At 43.4% G+C, this 18,277-nt stretch overlaps 1 protein-coding gene and 1 long non-coding RNA gene across 2 annotated transcripts; one reads left to right on the top strand and one right to left on the bottom strand.

The window, feature by feature from the left end:
• Positions 1–80: 80 nt before the first annotated feature.
• GCHFR (GTP cyclohydrolase I feedback regulator) lies at positions 81–10,841 on the bottom strand. The gene is made up of 3 exons (XM_083510990.1): positions 10,400–10,841; positions 5,298–5,392; positions 81–848 (listed from the first exon to the last, which is right to left on the bottom strand). Exons 1-3 carry the CDS (start codon positions 10,433–10,435, stop codon positions 668–670), a joined length of 312 nt encoding a protein of 103 aa, XP_083367116.1. The 5' UTR covers positions 10,436–10,841; the 3' UTR covers positions 81–667.
• LOC310710550 lies at positions 10,777–14,901 on the top strand. Its single transcript, XR_014528123.1, has 3 exons — positions 10,777–10,881; positions 12,057–12,560; positions 14,772–14,901. It is a non-coding gene; the product is annotated as an uncharacterized lncRNA (long non-coding RNA).
• Positions 14,902–18,277: the final 3,376 nt, after the last annotated feature.

The following is an 18,277-nucleotide window of genomic DNA, read 5'->3' as shown; positions in this document are numbered from 1 at the left end:
TATTTCTCAGAAATTCATTCAAGAGTTAAAACGCTTGCCCGCTGCTACTTCAAAGGAATTAAACTCTGGACAATGTGAAGTCTGTTTGTTAAATTATTTTATTTTGCCAGCTATTTTAAGAACGGCTTACTGCATAAACACAGTTCCAAATAATCCCAGCAATGAATGGACTGGTACAATTACAAAACTGATGTTCAAATATTTACAGGACCTTTCGCCTCCATTTTCCAGTTTGCATATAGAAGGGGTAACTAAAAAAACCACATTCAGGATTCTATTCATACTCGTTAACTTGAGTACACCCTAGATTATTTTCATCTTGGAAATATGCTGTGCTTACTGGTGATCAACTTGTTCTGCAGCAGCATCCGCCCCTTTCTCAGCAAAGGAACAAACTTATAAGCTTGGCCTTTTCTCCCCCCAGCCACTCTAGCCTGAGAGAGTTACTTTAATGCCAGCTTTTCATCATTCAACAGGAACAAATGAGGATAATGCTGCTATATTGGCAGTTCTGGACTGGCGTTCCAATTAATGCTCAAAAAGGATTGATCTCTTCAGGCCAACGCCAGCCCTAACTGGGCCACCTTCCTATGATGCGCTTGTGGTAGTGGTACCTATGTTTCATAATGCCTTAAAACGAGTAACACGCTGGAAAATGAAGGCAGGACTATGCCGGGCGATTTACAGCAATATCTTGGGCAGAGAGAAAATCAGAGTTCTCTGTACATTCTTTGTGGAGGCACCACACCAGTGTCTGGCCCACTCCCGTCATGCTGATCACGCGATAACCACGCTTCTCCAGCTTGTCCAAGACGATCCGAGGGGCATCGTGCACATAGTATTCCCAGCTGTTGTAAACAAGATGTGGAAACAATGAGAAGAAGCAGTTTCCCAAATAACTTTAGCTGAACTGTAACCGCCACTTGGGGAAGGCTACCAAATTCCATCAAGGTTCTGACAGCACAATCTAAACCTAGAAAGTAACTGGACGTGTAAAGTGGTGCGGATCAGGGTTATGCCCACGGCTTTGCCATCCCAATTTTTTGGAAGACTTAGGACAGGGTTGGGAAACCTCAGGCCTTGGGACCAAAGGTAGTTCTTTCCAGCTCCTCCTGTGCCTGGAAAGGGGTTAGTTTAACCTCTGATTTGCTAGTAGTAGACCCCATACAGACCAATAACACTATCCAGATCAGGGGTAGGCAACCTAAGGCCCGGGGGCCGGATGCGGCCCAACTGCCTTCTCAATCCGGCCCGCGAACGGTCCAGGAATCAGTGTGTTTTTACATGAGTAGAATGTGCCCTTTTATTTAAAATGCATCTCTGGGTTATTTGTGGGGCATAGGAATTCATTCATATTTTTTCTTCAAAATATAGTCTGGCGCACCACATGGTCTGAGAGACAGTGGACCGGCCCACAACTCCCATCAGCTCTTGCCAACTTGGGTATTGGGTGATCTAGATAGGATTAGCATGAAGCTTACACACTTCATGGCAGAGTGAGGTCAAAACCAATTGTAAATGCAAGTTTGGAGTTGAGCTTGGCTGTGGAATCTTCAGCGTATCTTTTCTTTTTTCAGTTTAGGGATCACTTATAGAAACATTAAAATGCCCATTGAAGAATGAGGAAATAGGAAGGACGGCCTACAACTTGGGAATCTAACTGATAAGAAGAAATTAACAAGGGAATCCAAATCGACTCTGCTCTTGATACATCCCAACGAATAAAGGATAATTAACATCGCCGAAACATTTTTGACATTTCTGTGGTCCTTGCCACATATTTTGGGCTAGATGAGAGGTCGTCTTGCTCCATGGGGAAATCCATGGCTGTGTATGACCCAGATTCAAGCCACACAATCTCAATTTATTTAGGTACTTTCTTGTTAACTACATTTGTAATCCCAGCTGATGCATGCTTGTTTTAAGATTTCCAGGCTTACTCCAAAATACTTTTTTTCAATTAAAAAACCATCCACTTGCATCTTTAAAACAGGGGTGGGGAACGTGTGACTTTCCAGTTCTGGCTGAACCAGAACTCCCATCATCCCTCAACATTGACCATTCTGGCTGGAGCTAGAATCCAACGATATCTGGAGAGCCTCAGGTTCCCTACATCTGCTTTAAAACTAACAGGAATTATTTTACTTAAATAGTGGATTACCTGCATAATCATTTAGTGCAACTGGATTTTTAATACAGTTAAAAGCTACTTAGTTATAACACTTTAAGTGTTCTAGATATGCCCTTCACAAGTCGTTTACAACTTGAAGAGCGCCATAACTGCTTAGAAAAGCAATCTTCCCTTAGTATGGCTCAATCTCTGCCTTGATAGTTTAATAGGCCTCCCTTGGTTGTGTTCCTACTTGGTTCTCTGAACTGATCCCTCTGACTTAACCTTCCTGGAATGCAGGTTTTCACACCCACAGCAAAGATGCCAAGTATAGCCCTACATTCCACCAAGGCAGGTTTGTTTTTTGTTTTCCCCCCTCCTCCTCCTCTTCAATTACAAAAGGGAGGAGGCAAGCTACGCAGCTTTTCGCCGTGGCAACGGAGACAGGAAAAGCATCCACTGACTAAACATTGATTGCATCCTAGAAATGGATGGGGTAAGAATTAGAACTTGCAATGTTTGGAGACACGTCAGCCAGAGACAAATACAAAAGTTGACATGAGGGAGTGACACTTCTCACAGCAAGCCCTAGAGCAGGGAAAGGCCACGTGCTGCCCTCCAGTTGTTCTGGATTACAAACCCCATCATCCTTGACCATTGGCTCTGCCTTCTGGGGCTGATGGGAGTTGCAATTCACAAATTCTGGAGGGCACCATGTTGACTATAACCAATCTAAAACAAGATCTCAGGTAGGATTCCTCTCGCGTCAAGGTTTTTAATGCTTGATGTTTTGTGTTTTTAGATATGCTGAAAGCTGCCCAGAGTAGCTGGGCAGACCCAGCCAGATGGGTGGGGTATGAATGATAAAGTTCTTGTTGTTGTTGCTGTTGTTGTATGAATAATAAAGTAGTTGTTGTTGTTACATCCCACCACATAGTTGCCACACACCTGCTGGAAATGAACAAGGACACTTCTCTGGTGAGCACAAGAACTCAGCGGCAGGAGGAGGCTTGGCCTAGGGACAGTCTCAAGGGTCAAAAAGAGGCCTCAAGGGCCACACTCATCACCCAAGGCTTAAAGGTCCTCACTCTTTCTTGAAGGCACTTGCAGGAAGGCAGCTGATCAGAATTCTAGGGGGCCTCTCAAGACAAGCTGGTGCTTCCAACAAATGCCATTTTCCAGCAATGCAATTTTACACATTAAATCACTTTTTCTCTGCTAGTAAAATAGTTGCTTTCAAGTATAAACTGTATGATCAGGGAATATGACAATGAGAAGGGAAAGAGCAGAAAACATCATTAAGAGTGCATTGTGGTTTTAAGAAGGGCATGATTATAAATGACAGGGGGGAAATGCTAGTTCTTCTTCACCATTTCTTAGTTCTTATCTCTGAGGTAAATGTTCATGTGGGAGAAAAATGTTCCTTAATTTTCCTCTTCTTCAAATCTGAAATACTTGTTTGTTTCAAGAGATTTTCAGTCTCACCTTATAGTTATGAAACAATAAAGTATCACCTTCAAAACTGTGTGTTTAAATCATAATTACAGGGTTTTGTATTGTGTGGGGGCCTTCCACAAGTATAGGAGGCTTCCTGCTTCAGAAGTTCACTCTCCAGCATTGGAGGGTGACAGGAACAGTGATGGTGGGCCAAAGCTTTGGGTGCTCTTCATCACACAATGCTACTTGTGGAGGAGATTATAACACCTGAAAAGGGCTTCTGACATACTTGAGAAAATGTCAAAGGAACACCAGACTGAAAACAGACTGAGGACAGGAAGGGGAAAATGCACAAGGCAGAAGTTGAACTAATGATGAGGAAGTGGTAGAACATTTACACTGCATGCAGAATGTCCCAGGTAGGTCTGGGAAAGAGCTCCATCTTAAATCCTGGACAGCTGCTGCCAGTCAGTGCAGGCAATATAGAGCTAGATGGACCAGTGGTCTGACTCAGTGCAAGGCAGCTTCCTATATATTTAGGGGCTGAAGCAAGAAGAAAGTTCTGCAAGGGGCAGTGGCTGGAACACTCCTCCTGAAATTTCTCAGCATGAGTGGGCGTTCATTTTTATTTTATTTTTTTACTGTTGTTCCAACCCTACTCTGGCATTAAGCCCTCACATGATGTTTACTGCATGAGAGGAAGAGTGGGGCCACACTTGCTGGTCACAACCCCATTGCCCTGCCCTCCATGCATTGGGTGGAAGGGTCTAAAGCAGAGAGCCCGACCTGCGAGTGTACAAGTATACAGCAGGCTTCTTGCTTCAGATTTTCCCCTCCCTAATGTATGGATAGCAGAGGCGGGGCCAGCAGGGGACGAGATGGAAGGGGTGGATCCAGCTACCACAGCTAGGCCTGAAGAGGACTCTCTTCATTTACTTTGGATTGAAGTCCAGGAAACATCTCAGCAGCAAGGTGGAGTGTTCCATCAGTCCTAAAGAATACACAGAGTTTTCACAGAGCTGAATGATGAAGGTGACCAGCAGGGCACGGTTTGGCCATAGATGAGGTGTGAGGAAATGTTTTTAACCACTTAGATCAGGGGTAGCCAACATGGTGCCCTCCGCATGTTGACATAAAATGTAGACACTGAGTTAGTAATGGACCATAGCTGTCAACTCTTCCCTTTTCTTGCAAGGAATCCTATTTGGCATAAGGGAATTTCCCTTTAAAAAAGGGAAACGTTGACAGCTATGTAATGGACTTTTCACTGTGCCTCTGAATGTTTAGATTCCAATTCACATATGAACATATAAAAAACTGCCTTACACTGTATGAGTCACACCACTGGTCTATTGAACTCAGTATTGCCTAAAAACTAAACTGAAGTCTGGTTCTCATATTCACTTGGCTTATCTACACTTGTTACTTTATTTTTGTTTCATTTAGACTAGCAACTGGATGTGTGGACTGAAATCCACTGAAAAACCTTGGGTTTGAGAGGTGATAGAAACATCTTGCCTGCAGTGCTGTAGCTGTGATGGCCTATTCACACATGGAAGGCACTATTTGATACCGCAGGCATCCCGTGATGAACACAAAGACATGTGAATTGCCCATCAGTATTGTATTTGCAGTGCACATGCAAAATCAAAAGGCGAAAGCCACGTTATACTATCAAAATCTCTGACTGGTTAACCAAAGGATGGAGAAGCCAAAAGATGGGAGATCAAATACCCACAGAAATACTTACAAATGGTTCCCCAGCATGTTTCTTTTCGTGGCCCCAAGGTATTGCATCAGGTTTGGGTCAGAATGCTCATCACCAACCATGGTGGGCCCAACCTCCTGCAGGGAGAAATACCCAGGTTCATTACTGAAAATCCTATTAGGATCAGGACATTCATTCAGTCAATCTAGCAAGAGTGTCTAATCCATCTAATCCAAGGGTCAGGAACTTGTAGCCATCCTGATGTTGATTGATTCCTCTTATATTTTCCTTATTCCAATGACAATTTTATTTATAGTGACTTAGAGACTTTTATGCTGTTCAATACATGGCCCAGGAAGGTGGACACAGCAGGCGTGCAAAACGAAACATTCTGCTAGAGCTCCTCCTGCAGGCTGAACAAGGGACACCAGAATTTCCATATGCATCGTTTATCCTGCCAAGTTAGTTATTATGCTAAAATTCAGATTAACTAGAGAGAAGAGAAATGCAGTGAAGGGTTAGAAGAATAACTGTTTAAACAGTTATGCTACTTGGAGGCACTTAGGAAGCTGAGCCAGCCTTAGCTGCAACCAAGATCACTAGCCACACTTTTTACTAGCCTGCCTGCCCAAACTTACAAGTCGTATCAACCTATAAGGGGAGCAGGGAGAGAGGCAGAGAGCACTTCCACTTCTTTTCCACAGAAGAAGAAGAAGAAGCAGCAGCAGCAGCAGCAGCAGCGGCGGCGGCGGCGGCGGCAGCAGCAGCATCTTTGACTAATTGCCTGGAGCCACTTCCTACTCACCACAAGTTAAAGGTGAACCATTTGAATGCTTGCAAAATCTTACTTAGATCTCAAAGGAGCCACTTTGCAGTTGCAAATATACTGCTTTAAAATGTTCAGACAACGGAGTCTCAAAATATGCTAAGAAGCAACCTGCCTTTTACCCCAAAGCATCAAGATGCTTGCCAAACATTAGGCACAATGGCTGTGCCTGATGTAAACGACAAAGAGGCTGCAATGCTAAAAGGGTCCACTGTGTGACCAGACCACGGTTCAGGAAAGGGAAAGAAGAAAACAGTGCAACTGCCACAGCTTATGGTATTCAGAAACCACGAAGGAGCTCTTTCGCGCTCACTGTGGCATGCACTGCAGAGCAACGTCTACAAGAGCACGCCACAGCCAAATGACCTCGCAAACCCTCTTGTCCAGCAGAAAACATATTCAGTGCAACAGCGTTTCCTGGGCAATTTGTCCAGGAAATGACTTGGCATTCCAGCTTTATAAGCCCTTTGAGTAAAGGGACCAAGTGCTGCAGGAACTGGCCAATAAGCTTTGTACATCCCTGGACTGTATTTGGGAAAGAGAAACTTGCACTGTTTGAAATGGCCGTAGGCAGACAACAAAATGTTGTCCCCCTATGGTTTCCCCCCTCTTTATTCATATTAGTTAATGGTCTAGCCAGTGTTCTAAAGCTGCTCAAAATTTGCTCCCCTTTCGTTTCCTACAAAATATGCATTGCAAATAAAAAAAGTCAGCCTCCTATAGAAAGCTAGAATTTATTCATACTGAGGGTGTAACCCTAAACAAATTCATTTGAGAGCAAGTCACCCTGAACTCAACTTACTTCTGGGTAAACAGTAGGATTGTGCTGTTTATTGCTTAAGCAAATGTGTGATATGTTGGTGGCAAGGGAAAAATACTGTAGGTATAAAAAGGAGAATTTCTAGATGCCAAGATCCAAGTCTGGGGCAAGTACTCATTGGTGAGAGAACCCCAGCAGAGTTTTAACATCACGAAATATGCAGCAAAGTAAAGCATGGAAATATAGGCTGCTAGACCTTTAAATTATCCCCCTGTAAAATCCAAAAAAACCCTTTTCCCTCATCATAGAAAAAGACCACACATTTGGTCAGTTAAAAAATGGTTTACTTACAAACTCTGCAAAGATCATATTCATGTACTTTTCCACACAGCATTCAGAAGAAGTTGCAGGCAGTAAACCTGACTTAGTTACAGTGGTAAAAGTTCCTAAATTATTTGTATAGGAATTCAAGAAAGGCTTGTTAAAGCCATGCGGTCTGAGCTTCGAGCAACCAAGGTAGGCTGACAGAAACAAAGTCTTGATTACCTAGTCCCACCCAAGGTGGGCTAAGCCTTGCAAGACAGCTTACTCTATGGTCTTAATCCCTTCATGCATAAATTAGACCTAAGCATGTAGGTTATTTGAGGCTGGTTATCCCACAGGATCCACTACAGATTTCTTAAAACTTTTTTTAATGTGCTGCAATGTAGAGTGTACCACACAGAGACGCAAAGGAGCAAAGGTGAAACTTGATAGAGCTTTTCATAACAAATGAGGGCAAGAATATCCATTTGTATATCAGAGAGGAACTGGACTTTTTAACTTTTATTCGATCTTGAAAGCACAATTGTGCAACTCCATTTGATTCACTATGCACTGCGACACACTGCCTTTGTGTTTACAGATCAAAATGACTGGAAGTTTCTTCCACGTTGCCCTTTGCCACTCTTCACTCAGTTTCCAGTTGTTTTGTAACTCCATTTCTTTCCTTTGCTAACATTCAATACATCTAGCCCATGCAGTTTGATACTCTGGCCGGCAGGCAGAGGCCCCTGCAATGAATATAATGGGACTCTGCTAGAGTCTCTACCCAGCAAGAACAGAGCAATACATCTGCACAGTGCCTGCCTCCCTTTGCCTGAAGTCACTCAGGTTGAGATTAGCACATTAAAAAAGCTAGACTCAAAGTGCTTCCCGACAGTCATTATTTTGCAAAAGGGATTTCCCTATATCAGGAGTTTTTAAATGTTTGATGTTTTATTATGTTTTTATATGTGCTGGAAGCCACCCAAGAGTGGCTGGAGAAACCCAGTCAGATGGGTGGGGTATTATTATTATTATTAAAGCATGTATCAGAGATTTAGGTTGGTGCGATGCAACAAATTCACTTCTTAACACACTTTTTGCAGCTCAAAAAGAGACATGGAAATGCACAGGGAAATGTAGGATAAATGACTGAATAATGGGAAGGCAAGCAAATCAAGATGAATGTTCATAGTCATACAACCACCTTATGAGCAAATCAGAGCGACAGCTCAACCTAGACTGGTCACAGTTTAATCACTACATAAGCTTTCTGCAGGTTGAGGGAACTCTATGCAGGTCTGGTGCAGCAGCAGAGCCAAACCTAGGAGTAATGCATGCTTAGTAAAGCAGAAAAGAACTGGTATATGTGCCACCATATACAAAGCTGTCGGTATTCTCAGATTCCAAAAAAGCATAGAGTACAAAAGGTGGCGCTGGGACCAGAAATTCAGCTTTACAGTTTTCCTTTCCTTTCCCTTAGCTTTTTAACTCAAGCTTCTAGTCCTTATGGGCAAAAATAAATTGGAATGTGTGGGGGCAGTGCTCAGCAAAGGCCAAGTGACATTTTCAGTTGGCTAGGAGATGCGGATTCCATGCCCAGCCTCATCCCTTCCATGCCCAGTACAATCTGATAAATATCCACTCAAAGTAAGTTTAGCGATGCATGATCTCAGATGTGTTTAGGATTCCAGCCTAAATTATGGGAAAGAGTGAGTGAAGATATGCCTAATCTGCATTATGTACACAAGTTGCAAACAATTGGAGTTACCATGGCATGGAATATTTCCACTGTAATTTACAGACTGAGCAGTGCTGAAATAATATCACAGGGTATGCAATTTCACAGTGTTTTCCAACCTTCTGTATGCAAAGCATAAGCATTACTACTTAGCTCTGGTCCTTTCCCTGGGGTTTGCGTCACATTACATTTTTAAGTGTGCAGATAAAATATAATGCATCAAGCAGCTTTAAATGTGCTCATTTGGTTCCATCTAGGCATATACACATACACATACAAACCAACAAACACATAAATACATATATACATACATACTTATATGCCTGCATATACACATACTGTACATACATACAGTATGTTTTGAAGATAGAAAGAAGGAGACTATATATGCTGTTTTGAACTCCTAGGAGAAAAGGTACAATATAGAAAATAGTAGCCTTCTACCATATTTTGTAGGATGAGCTAGTGTAGTGCAGTAGCTAACAGTCTAATATAGGAATGAGGAATTCCTTGGTTCAAATCTTACCTCAGGCATGAAAATAGATAATATTAACCTAACCACTTTCTTTGAGCTGCAGCCTCCCATCTACAATATGCGAGTAATAAAACTGCCCTACCTTGTGGAGCTGTCGTAAGAATTACAACAATAATGTACCGATTTGAATACTAAAATCTTCTACATAAGTAAGCAGTATTAGTCATTCACATGTAACAGAACTTCTGGCAGTGTTGTCTAAATTTACATCAGACTCAAGCTGCTTGTCATGCAAAGCTACAACATACAGTATTGGGCTTCAGTCCGTTATTTTTGTCAAGGAGACAAAAAGTAAGCGCTATCAGTTTGTAATCTGGGACATGCAAACTGTCTTATCACGCAACTATTCTACAGAATCATTGGTTGCTTTCTCAGCCTGAATAAGAGCAACTTTTAGCATCAAAAGGGCAAACTTGTCACCCGTCTGATACACTGGGATATATCTATAGTAGGGTCATGCTAACAGACAGACCACCCTCGGGACCATCGCTCGGCGGAAGGAGCCACCTGTCGAGGATCCGTTGAGAACTGCTGAACTAAGTTACCTGGACACTTTAGCAGGTGGCATCCTTGAAAAAGGAAGACAACAAGAAAACAGCCAGGTATGTTTCGATCCATGCCGAGATCACAAAGCCACCCTGGGGTTTGCCAATGACACCGCCACCAGCCCTAAACAGCACAGAAAGAAACAGCCCCATCGGGATCCGAAAATACTTATGCACGCTCAGGGGCCAAAGCAAGAAACAAGGGCCGGCCGCTGTTTAATGCAGGGACGTATTATAGCCTGGAAGCAGCGGCACCTCCTGCAAGGCAAACAGGATCAACTCCGTCCCGCGCCCCAGTCCACCTCTGCAAGCGGACACGGGCGGGCAGCAACCCGTTCGGGGCCGCCCCTCGCCTTCCTGGGCATGGGCACCGACGGGCTCCTGCTCAGCACCATCCCGGCAAGCCCACCTAGAGCTCCCCCCGAGCTGCTCACCATGCGGATCTGAGTACTGATGAGGACGTACGGCATGATGCCCCGCCGCGAAGCGCTGCCCTCAAGGTGGCCGCCGATCCCGCACGCCCCGCTTTTGCAGCGCAGCGCCCACGTGACATCCTGCCACTCCGCGGCCACGCCCTCGCTCCGAGGAGCCAATCGGCGAGCGGGCTGCGGCGCTGGAACGCGCTTTGCTTGGCCTCGGGGGCGCGGGCGGCTTAAGGGGCGCGCGGCGGCGCTCGGTCGCTTTTGCGCTCCAAACTGGACTGCCAAGGGGTCACGTGCGGGGGGGGAACCCTCTCGTCTGCACCCTGCTGCGTTGCATACCCGGGTGGGTCACCCCACAACCACAAGGCTCCGCGGGGCAGAGGCTTCCTTCCCCACCGCCTTGAACTCCTCCGCGTCGAAAGCCGTGCACCGCCACCAACCCCCTCATCTGCTTCTCCCTTCAAAGCGTTTCTGTCGCCGCAGACGGACAAGAGGTTGGTGGGGCGGTGCCCCATATGCCCTCATAGACCAGTCTCCGTCGGCACTCCCTCTGTGAAATATGCGGCATGATACACCTGCCAATCTTTCAGTGCATGTCACAAAAAAAGGTATGCGTAGGACTGCAAACTTTCCCCGCTAAAATCGATGGGAATGAGAAGCATTTCAGTTTGTTGTTGTTGTTGTTTAGTTGTGTCCGACTTTTCGTGACCCCATGGACCAGAGCACGCCAGGCACTTCTGTCTTCCACTGCCTCCCGCAGTTTGGTCAAACTTATGCTGGTAGCTTCGAGAACACTGTCCAACCATCTCATCCTCTGTCGTCCCCTTCTCCTTGTGCCCTCAGTCTTTCCCAACATCAGGGTCTTTCCCAGAGAGTCTTCTCTTCTCATGAGGTGGCCAAAGTATTGGATCCTCAGCTTCAGGATCTGTCCTTCCAGTGAGCACTCAGGGCTGGTTTCCTTCAGAATGGATAGGTTGGATCTTCTTGCAGTCCATGGGACTCTCAAGAGTCTCCTCCAGCACCATAATTCAAAAGCATCAATTCTTTGGCGATCAGCCTTCTTTATAGTCCAGCTATCACTTCCATACATCACTACTGGGAAAACCATAGCTTTAACTATACGGACCTTTGTTGGCAAGGTGATATTTCTGCTTTTTAAGATGCTGTCTAGGTTTGGCTGGATGTAATATAGTCAGTGCTTTTTTCTGTAAAAAAATGTCTAGGGGTACTCTCATTTTGACTCAAGAAAATCACCATTTTATAGCAAAAATAAATACAGTAAACCGACAAAACTACAATGATTCACAAAATGTTTAGGGATATGCATACTCCTGCATCCCCCCAGAATAAAGCACTGAATATAATTAAAAATATTTACCACAGTACATGGCAACATTAATCTGCCCTCGCTGGGGTTTCCATTCCTTCCCTGAAGGAGCGGGCATGTAACTTGGGGGTACTCCTGAATCCTTTGCTATCGCTTGAAGCTCAGGTGGTCTCAAAAGGAGTGGCTGTGTGCCAGAGGGCAAGTGGGATGGTGGGCCCCTCCCTCAATGGTCAGTTAGTTAGAAAGACAAAAGGGAAATTTAGGGTGGAGGTTTGTGGCAGTTTCTAAAGGTCAGCAAGCTGAAGAGGGCCATGTTTTTGAGGATTTTTTATTTGAATCCAGGACTACGTCTATGGGTGGTGGGGGCAGTGGCAGTGCTCTGAACCCCTCCATGGCAGGCTCAGGTTGTATATAAGTGTAAATAAACCATATTATCTTAAAGAAACCATAGTCTCCGCTGTGCCTCATTTCCAAAGGAAACACGAATCGTGGGTAAGTGCCTGGACCCCTGGAATCTAGCACTGTTGTGGAGGTTGTGGTGGCTTGTAACAATACCCTTCGTAGACTTCCTTTAAATAAAGCAGTAAGTTTGAAGGTTGGGGGAGCAATCGTTCACTCATTTTTTTGCTTTTGAACCAGGAGGTGGGGCTGTGCACAACAGAATAATAATATTGAAATAGCAAATGTGGGGCATGGAACAGTCTCTACATATTCATTTCCTTTGTCTTGTATTTATTATTTTATTACCTTTGAAGGATCAGGGTCCCAAGGTATAGTCTGAGGACACATGAGGCCACCGTCTTTCTAAAGCTGATGAGGTCTGGATCTGGGTCAGTGCTAGGGTGGGTGAGTACCCGAAACCACATATATGCTCCCTTGAGCTCCATGATGGAAGAAATATAGAATAAATGATTCATTTGTAATTTAACAGAGCATCTCATTTTCTGCTTCACTGTTGCTTTCATGGATATCTTTGTTCAGTCGGCATAATTTTAAATAAACTCAAACATTACAAACCACCCTAAGCCTCAAGTAACCTTCATCCAAAGGAAACCAAATTCAGGTGTGTGCTGTGCTCCCAGAACTTTTCATCACTCAGAGAAGTGGGATGAACATAATAGCAACCAATTGTGCTCTGAGCGTTTTCATGCAATTCACGTTTAAGAAGGCTTGAGGTGATTTAGCTGCCTCGTAAATTATGGTTTGGTTCCTTTACATAATATTAGAGATAAATGGCTTTTTGAGCAAGATTTGTGTGTGCCTTTTCTGTTGTTGCAACAGCTTTTTCAAATTAATGCTTTCTTCTTCACTCTATAAGTGCTACAACTAATCTTTGAGTTTATTAAGATTGTTCATAGTTTCTTGAGATCAGCCAACATTGTTTAATTAAGAGAAAGAGAGCTTCCTACACAGAGCGAACATCCTTTTTCTATCCTTCCTTTCGGTATAAAATATATTCGAGGAAGTTTACAAACAATAAAGCAACTATTACAATGATTTGCAACAAGGCTAAAAACAATAAAGCAACTTTTACAAAGTTTGCAACAAGGCTAAAAGCAGCAGTAGCAGTAAAATCCTTAAAATGGGGGGGGGGGGATCCCCAAATATAAATAACAGTACTGTATTTGCTTCTTGTCTAAATAAAATAAATCTTCTTGGGAGGCTGCACCATGGCCACTCTCTAGCTCTTAAAGGGAGAGGTAATACTTGAGATATACGGTACTTGGTCCAAGCTATGTCTGCCTATCAAATTAGCATCCACTTGGCTGATAAAGGATTGGTGTCTTCTGATCTGTGCACAGCTCTATGGGTTAGTGGGGGGCTGATAACGCCAAGTTTGCAGGTTCGATCCCCGTATGGGACAGCTGCATATTCCTGCATTGCAGGGGATTGGACTAGATGATCCTCAGGGTCCCTTCCAACTCTACAATTCTATGATTCTGTTATCTGATCTACCAACTCCAGACAAGCCTGTCATCCACATTCTGCACACTGAAGCTTCCAGACTATCTTCAAGGGCAGTGCATTACACTACAGAAATCTAATGTGAAAGTGATTAGAGCAGGAGAAATTGAGGCCAGGTCTGGTTTTTCCAGGAAAGGGTGCAGGTGGCATAAAAAATAAAAAGGTCAAAGATCCTCCAGGTCACTGCTGCTGCCTAGGTATCCAGGAACAGGGCTGGGTTGAGAAAGAACCCTCAAGCTGTGGATCTGATGCTTCTAGAGAAGAGCAACTGTATGTGTACCAGTGATGGGAATGCACTGGAGCCTGAGTCAATGGTATTGTGCCCACAGTCTGAGCAACCAGTGATGCATTCAAAAATGTTTTCTTTTGTGGCTCCCCGACTATGTAACATCCTACCCTGGAAGCTCAAATGGTGGAGACCATGATGAATTTCTACCATCAAGTAAAAACATCCTTATTCTTCCAGGAATTTGGGGTGAACCAGTGAGGCCACATTTTCAGTATTTTTAGACCATTCTGTTTCTTTTTTATTAGTTTTTATTGCTTTAAGTTGTGTATTTTTTTGTAATTGTTGTTCATGATATTTTGGAAATTACACAGACATTGCTATAAATGAAAAAAGACTGAATACAAATCTAGATAATAATTACAAAAAGTTACATGGTTCGTTCCTTCCAACTCTATGATTCTATGAATTGAGTTGATAATCTTGAAACGCGCACTTAATATATTTGGATGACTAAAAACATCATTTGCACATTCTGTATTTATTTTTTTTTCATTTTTGTTCCTAGGGTCCCACTCCTTTTGTTTCTTGGTTTATCTGGGAAAACCTCTTTTGTGTTTGTAGAAACTTTCAACCATCACTATTTTACTGGAGTTGAAGAGATCATTACAAGATGAAAAGTCTGACAGTGTGTTGACACTGCAGCGAAAAGTCACGTGCAAATATAACCAGCCCTGGGAACATGAAAGTTATTATTTCAAAAAAATCATTTTTTTACTAAAACTTGGTGCATAATTAAAGTAATTAAAGTAATTCCATTTCCTTTCTAGTATTCTTCTTAATTATTTAAGCTTACCTTACTCTAGAATATTACCTTGTCACTGTCCTTTGATCCTGCTCCATGAAATGAGGTCATGGATTTTTGTGTGTGTGTTTATGATGGAACAATGGTTTTCATTTTGATGTCATGAGTAAAGAATTAAGGACTTTTCCTGTTAGCATGAAGAAATACAATAAAAAACAAGAAACATCTGGGAGAGAAAACTCTAATAAGTAACATTTTGTACTAACCCAATTACTAAAAACAAATTAAATCCCGACACTGCTACTCTGGCTACAAGATGGGCTGGCTGACCCATTCAGGATTTCCTTATCTCTTATATGCATTATTTCTTTGGCTTAATCACTGTCGGGTTTTGTTTTGACCACAGAAGAGCATAACTGAAAAAGGATGGGGCTAATTTAATAACTATCACATCTAAAAGAAGGGCAATAGCTCAATAGTAGGAAAAGCTTAATTCCTGACATCTGTTATGAAAAGGGTCTCAGGTACTGAGCTGGATGTCCTGAAAAGTAACTCCCAATCTTAGTAGGGAATACTGTGCTATGTCTGACTCAGGGCAGTTCCTTTCCCCACACCTGTCTTTCACAGTGGGCAATTTGTAGAAACTTCAGAGATGCTGGACTCAATGCAGCCTGGGAGTCACACCTTCGCACCTATAAGCCTGGTCCCCAAGCCCAGATGTCTGGAAGCTGTTTGTTGTTACTTCTGACTTGAATGATGAATATTACCATTATTTTATCACCTTCTGATTAAAGCTGCAATCCTATCCACACTTATAAGTAGGTCTTATTGAATTTGGTTTAAGTGTGCATAGGAACTGGCCAAATTTGCCTTATATTATAACACTGAGGGTGTTGATCACGAACATGGCAGTTCTGAATGGGTTTTTACCATAGTCTGACTCTGAATATTGTTGCCTGGTGGGTTTAGTTTAAAGTGAACAGTTTGATATTACTTTCACAAAGGCTGGTGTTCCAACAACAGCCAAGTCCCATAAACACAGTCCAAGCTATGATTTATAATACTGTCTAGATAGGATCTTTAATATCCGCAAAGGCCTAACTTCAAACTCCCGCTGTCTTGAGCCTCTGTTATTCCTTCCTTGATAACAAACGGATAGTGAATAATAATTTGAAGGCTTGCAGCAACGTAGTTTCCTTTTTCCACTCACCCTTAGGGATTTGTCAGATGAAATCTATTCCATTTGCTTTCAACCCAAAGCTCTTACGTCAGCAATGCAACACGACAAGCCAAGAGCAGATTTCTAACAGTATTATATAGCTGGAACACTCACAGACTTCAGGGACTGCATTATGTCCTGATCTGATATTATCTGTATGATGCAAAGCCAAATATTGTTTACTGGAAAAAATGGAAGTTTGGTGACTTGCAGGTGTAATCAACTTGCCTCATGGGATTTCTATACATTGTTTATAACAAAGTCTTGCATCACCAAACTTTGTGACTTCTAATAAGGCATGTTCTGGCATGAGCCCCACCTCTCAATTTACCCATGTGCATTGGCAAACCCACTTTGTCAGTGACCTTCCCATATTGCACACAACATCCTCATATGTTTCCTCCCAACCCAGCCGGTAACAGACCGTCCCAAGTTGTGAGGGGAAGATCTGCAAGGAGCTTTCATTGACTTTAAATTGAATGTGAATTGAATTATCTTGCACAATTAGGGACCCCGCGTTATCAGTGTTCCTGATTGTAGTGGCGCATATGTGGGCATCCCTGCTGCCTACCACATTTGGAACGTAGGAAGCTGCCTTATACAGAGCCAGGTCATGGTTCCATCAGCCTTTGGTCGATAAAGCATTCTATGGCTTTTTAAATGTTTTTGTGGGAGGGGTTTATTGGTTTGTTTTTGTCTTAAGTATTTTGTGTTCTCATTTTGTATTTTTATGTTGTGAACTGCCCTGTAATCTTCAGGTGAAGGGCAGTATACAAATTTAATAAATAAAAAATAAAAATAATGCAGATGGGGTGATCTGATAACCATTATAAGCAACCAGAACCTGATAGCCACTATGCTGTATTAAGACTAGCAGAAAGACCTGACAAAAATGTTGGGCTTGGCCTGGAATTCTTTGGCCTAGGGCAGTGATGGGCAAACTTGGCCCTCCAGCTGTTTTGGGACTACAACTCGCATCATACCTAGCTAACAGGACCAGGGGTCGGGGTGATGGGAATTGTAGTCCCAAAACCCCTGGAGGGCCAAGTTTGGCCATCACTGGCCTAGGGTGAACCCTAGATGTCCAATTAATAAAATGACATTTTCAGGCTTACACTGAATGGATAACTTTAAAATATGTGGTTATTTTGAGGCTGTTGTAAGTCCCCAGGGGGAAAGTGTGCTGCCACAGAAGCTATAAGATTAGATATGTGTGATTGAAATTTCCCAATGTGCAGATAGTCTTATTCATTTATTAAATCTGTATCATAACCTCCAGGATGTATGGGGTTTTAGACGAGTAGTACCTCTGGTGGGGGACATGCTTCTTCTGGGGTAGTCTGTCCACTTTTGGTCCCCACCCTGCACTCAGCTCTCATCTGTAGCTACTAGAAGCTGTCAGCATGCAACAGCAGCCATACCCCAGAAACAGCTATGGCTTTGACTGGCCAGCTAAACCAGGTGAGGGTAGCTGATCGGTCTCAAACTCTTGGGGAGTTAGGGACTTTGCTTGTGTGAGAAGAAAGGCACATTGAACCGATGAGACCAATAGTAGGTCCAACAGCCAAGAAGGCGGTTTCTACACGTCCTGTAGAGGGAAGTGAGAGACAGATCCGGCTCATCAACCCAGGAAGGTAGCCCATCTAGGAGACAGAAAACACTGATCCTAAACTTCCATCTGTCAGTCTTCCGCTAAAGAGTTGAGAGCTGCATAGGCAGAGAGAACTCCCTGCCGCTTCACTCCCAAAAAACTATACCCATATGGTCCAGCATCTTGTTTCCCACAAATTTTCGCTGTTTTTTGTGTTGAATATATGCTATATGGTAATTTATGGACCTAATAGGTATCTAAAGCCATTTGCCACTGTTGCTGTATGTAGGTTTTTTTATTTGTTTTTTTATCTTATATTTTGGAAATGTACATCCAGTTTTTTCCCTTTATTTTTTTTGGGGGGGGGCCCAAGAGAGTGGGGTCCTAAGCTATAGCTTGTTTAGCTTACACGTAAATCCGGCACTGCTCCCAGCCATTGATGCTCCCAAACCAATCCGAAGCCCTTTCAGATTCTTGCACCCTTCGAAATCAGGGCATCTCCCAATGCGGCAAGTTAGGGAGAGAACAGCCTCTGTTGTACACACCACTAGCAAACGTCTAGGCAGACGCCCGGCCGCTCCTTATTCCACCCGCCGCCCCCCCCGCCCCGCTCTGGTGTTTTCCCCACCCGTGTTTCCTTATATTGCTCAGGCATAGGCAAACTCGGTCCTCCAGCTGTTTTGGGACTACAACTTCCATCATCCCTAGCTAACAGGACCAGTGGTCAGGGATGATGGGAATTGTAGTCTCCACTGTG

This window comes from Podarcis liolepis, assembly GCF_965112155.1.
Source record: "Podarcis liolepis genome assembly, chromosome: 1".
Classification (NCBI taxonomy): domain Eukaryota; kingdom Metazoa; phylum Chordata; class Lepidosauria; order Squamata; family Lacertidae; genus Podarcis; species Podarcis liolepis.
The sequence above is the reverse complement of the archived record's forward strand: the minus strand, read 5'-3'. Positions and strand labels throughout refer to the sequence as shown.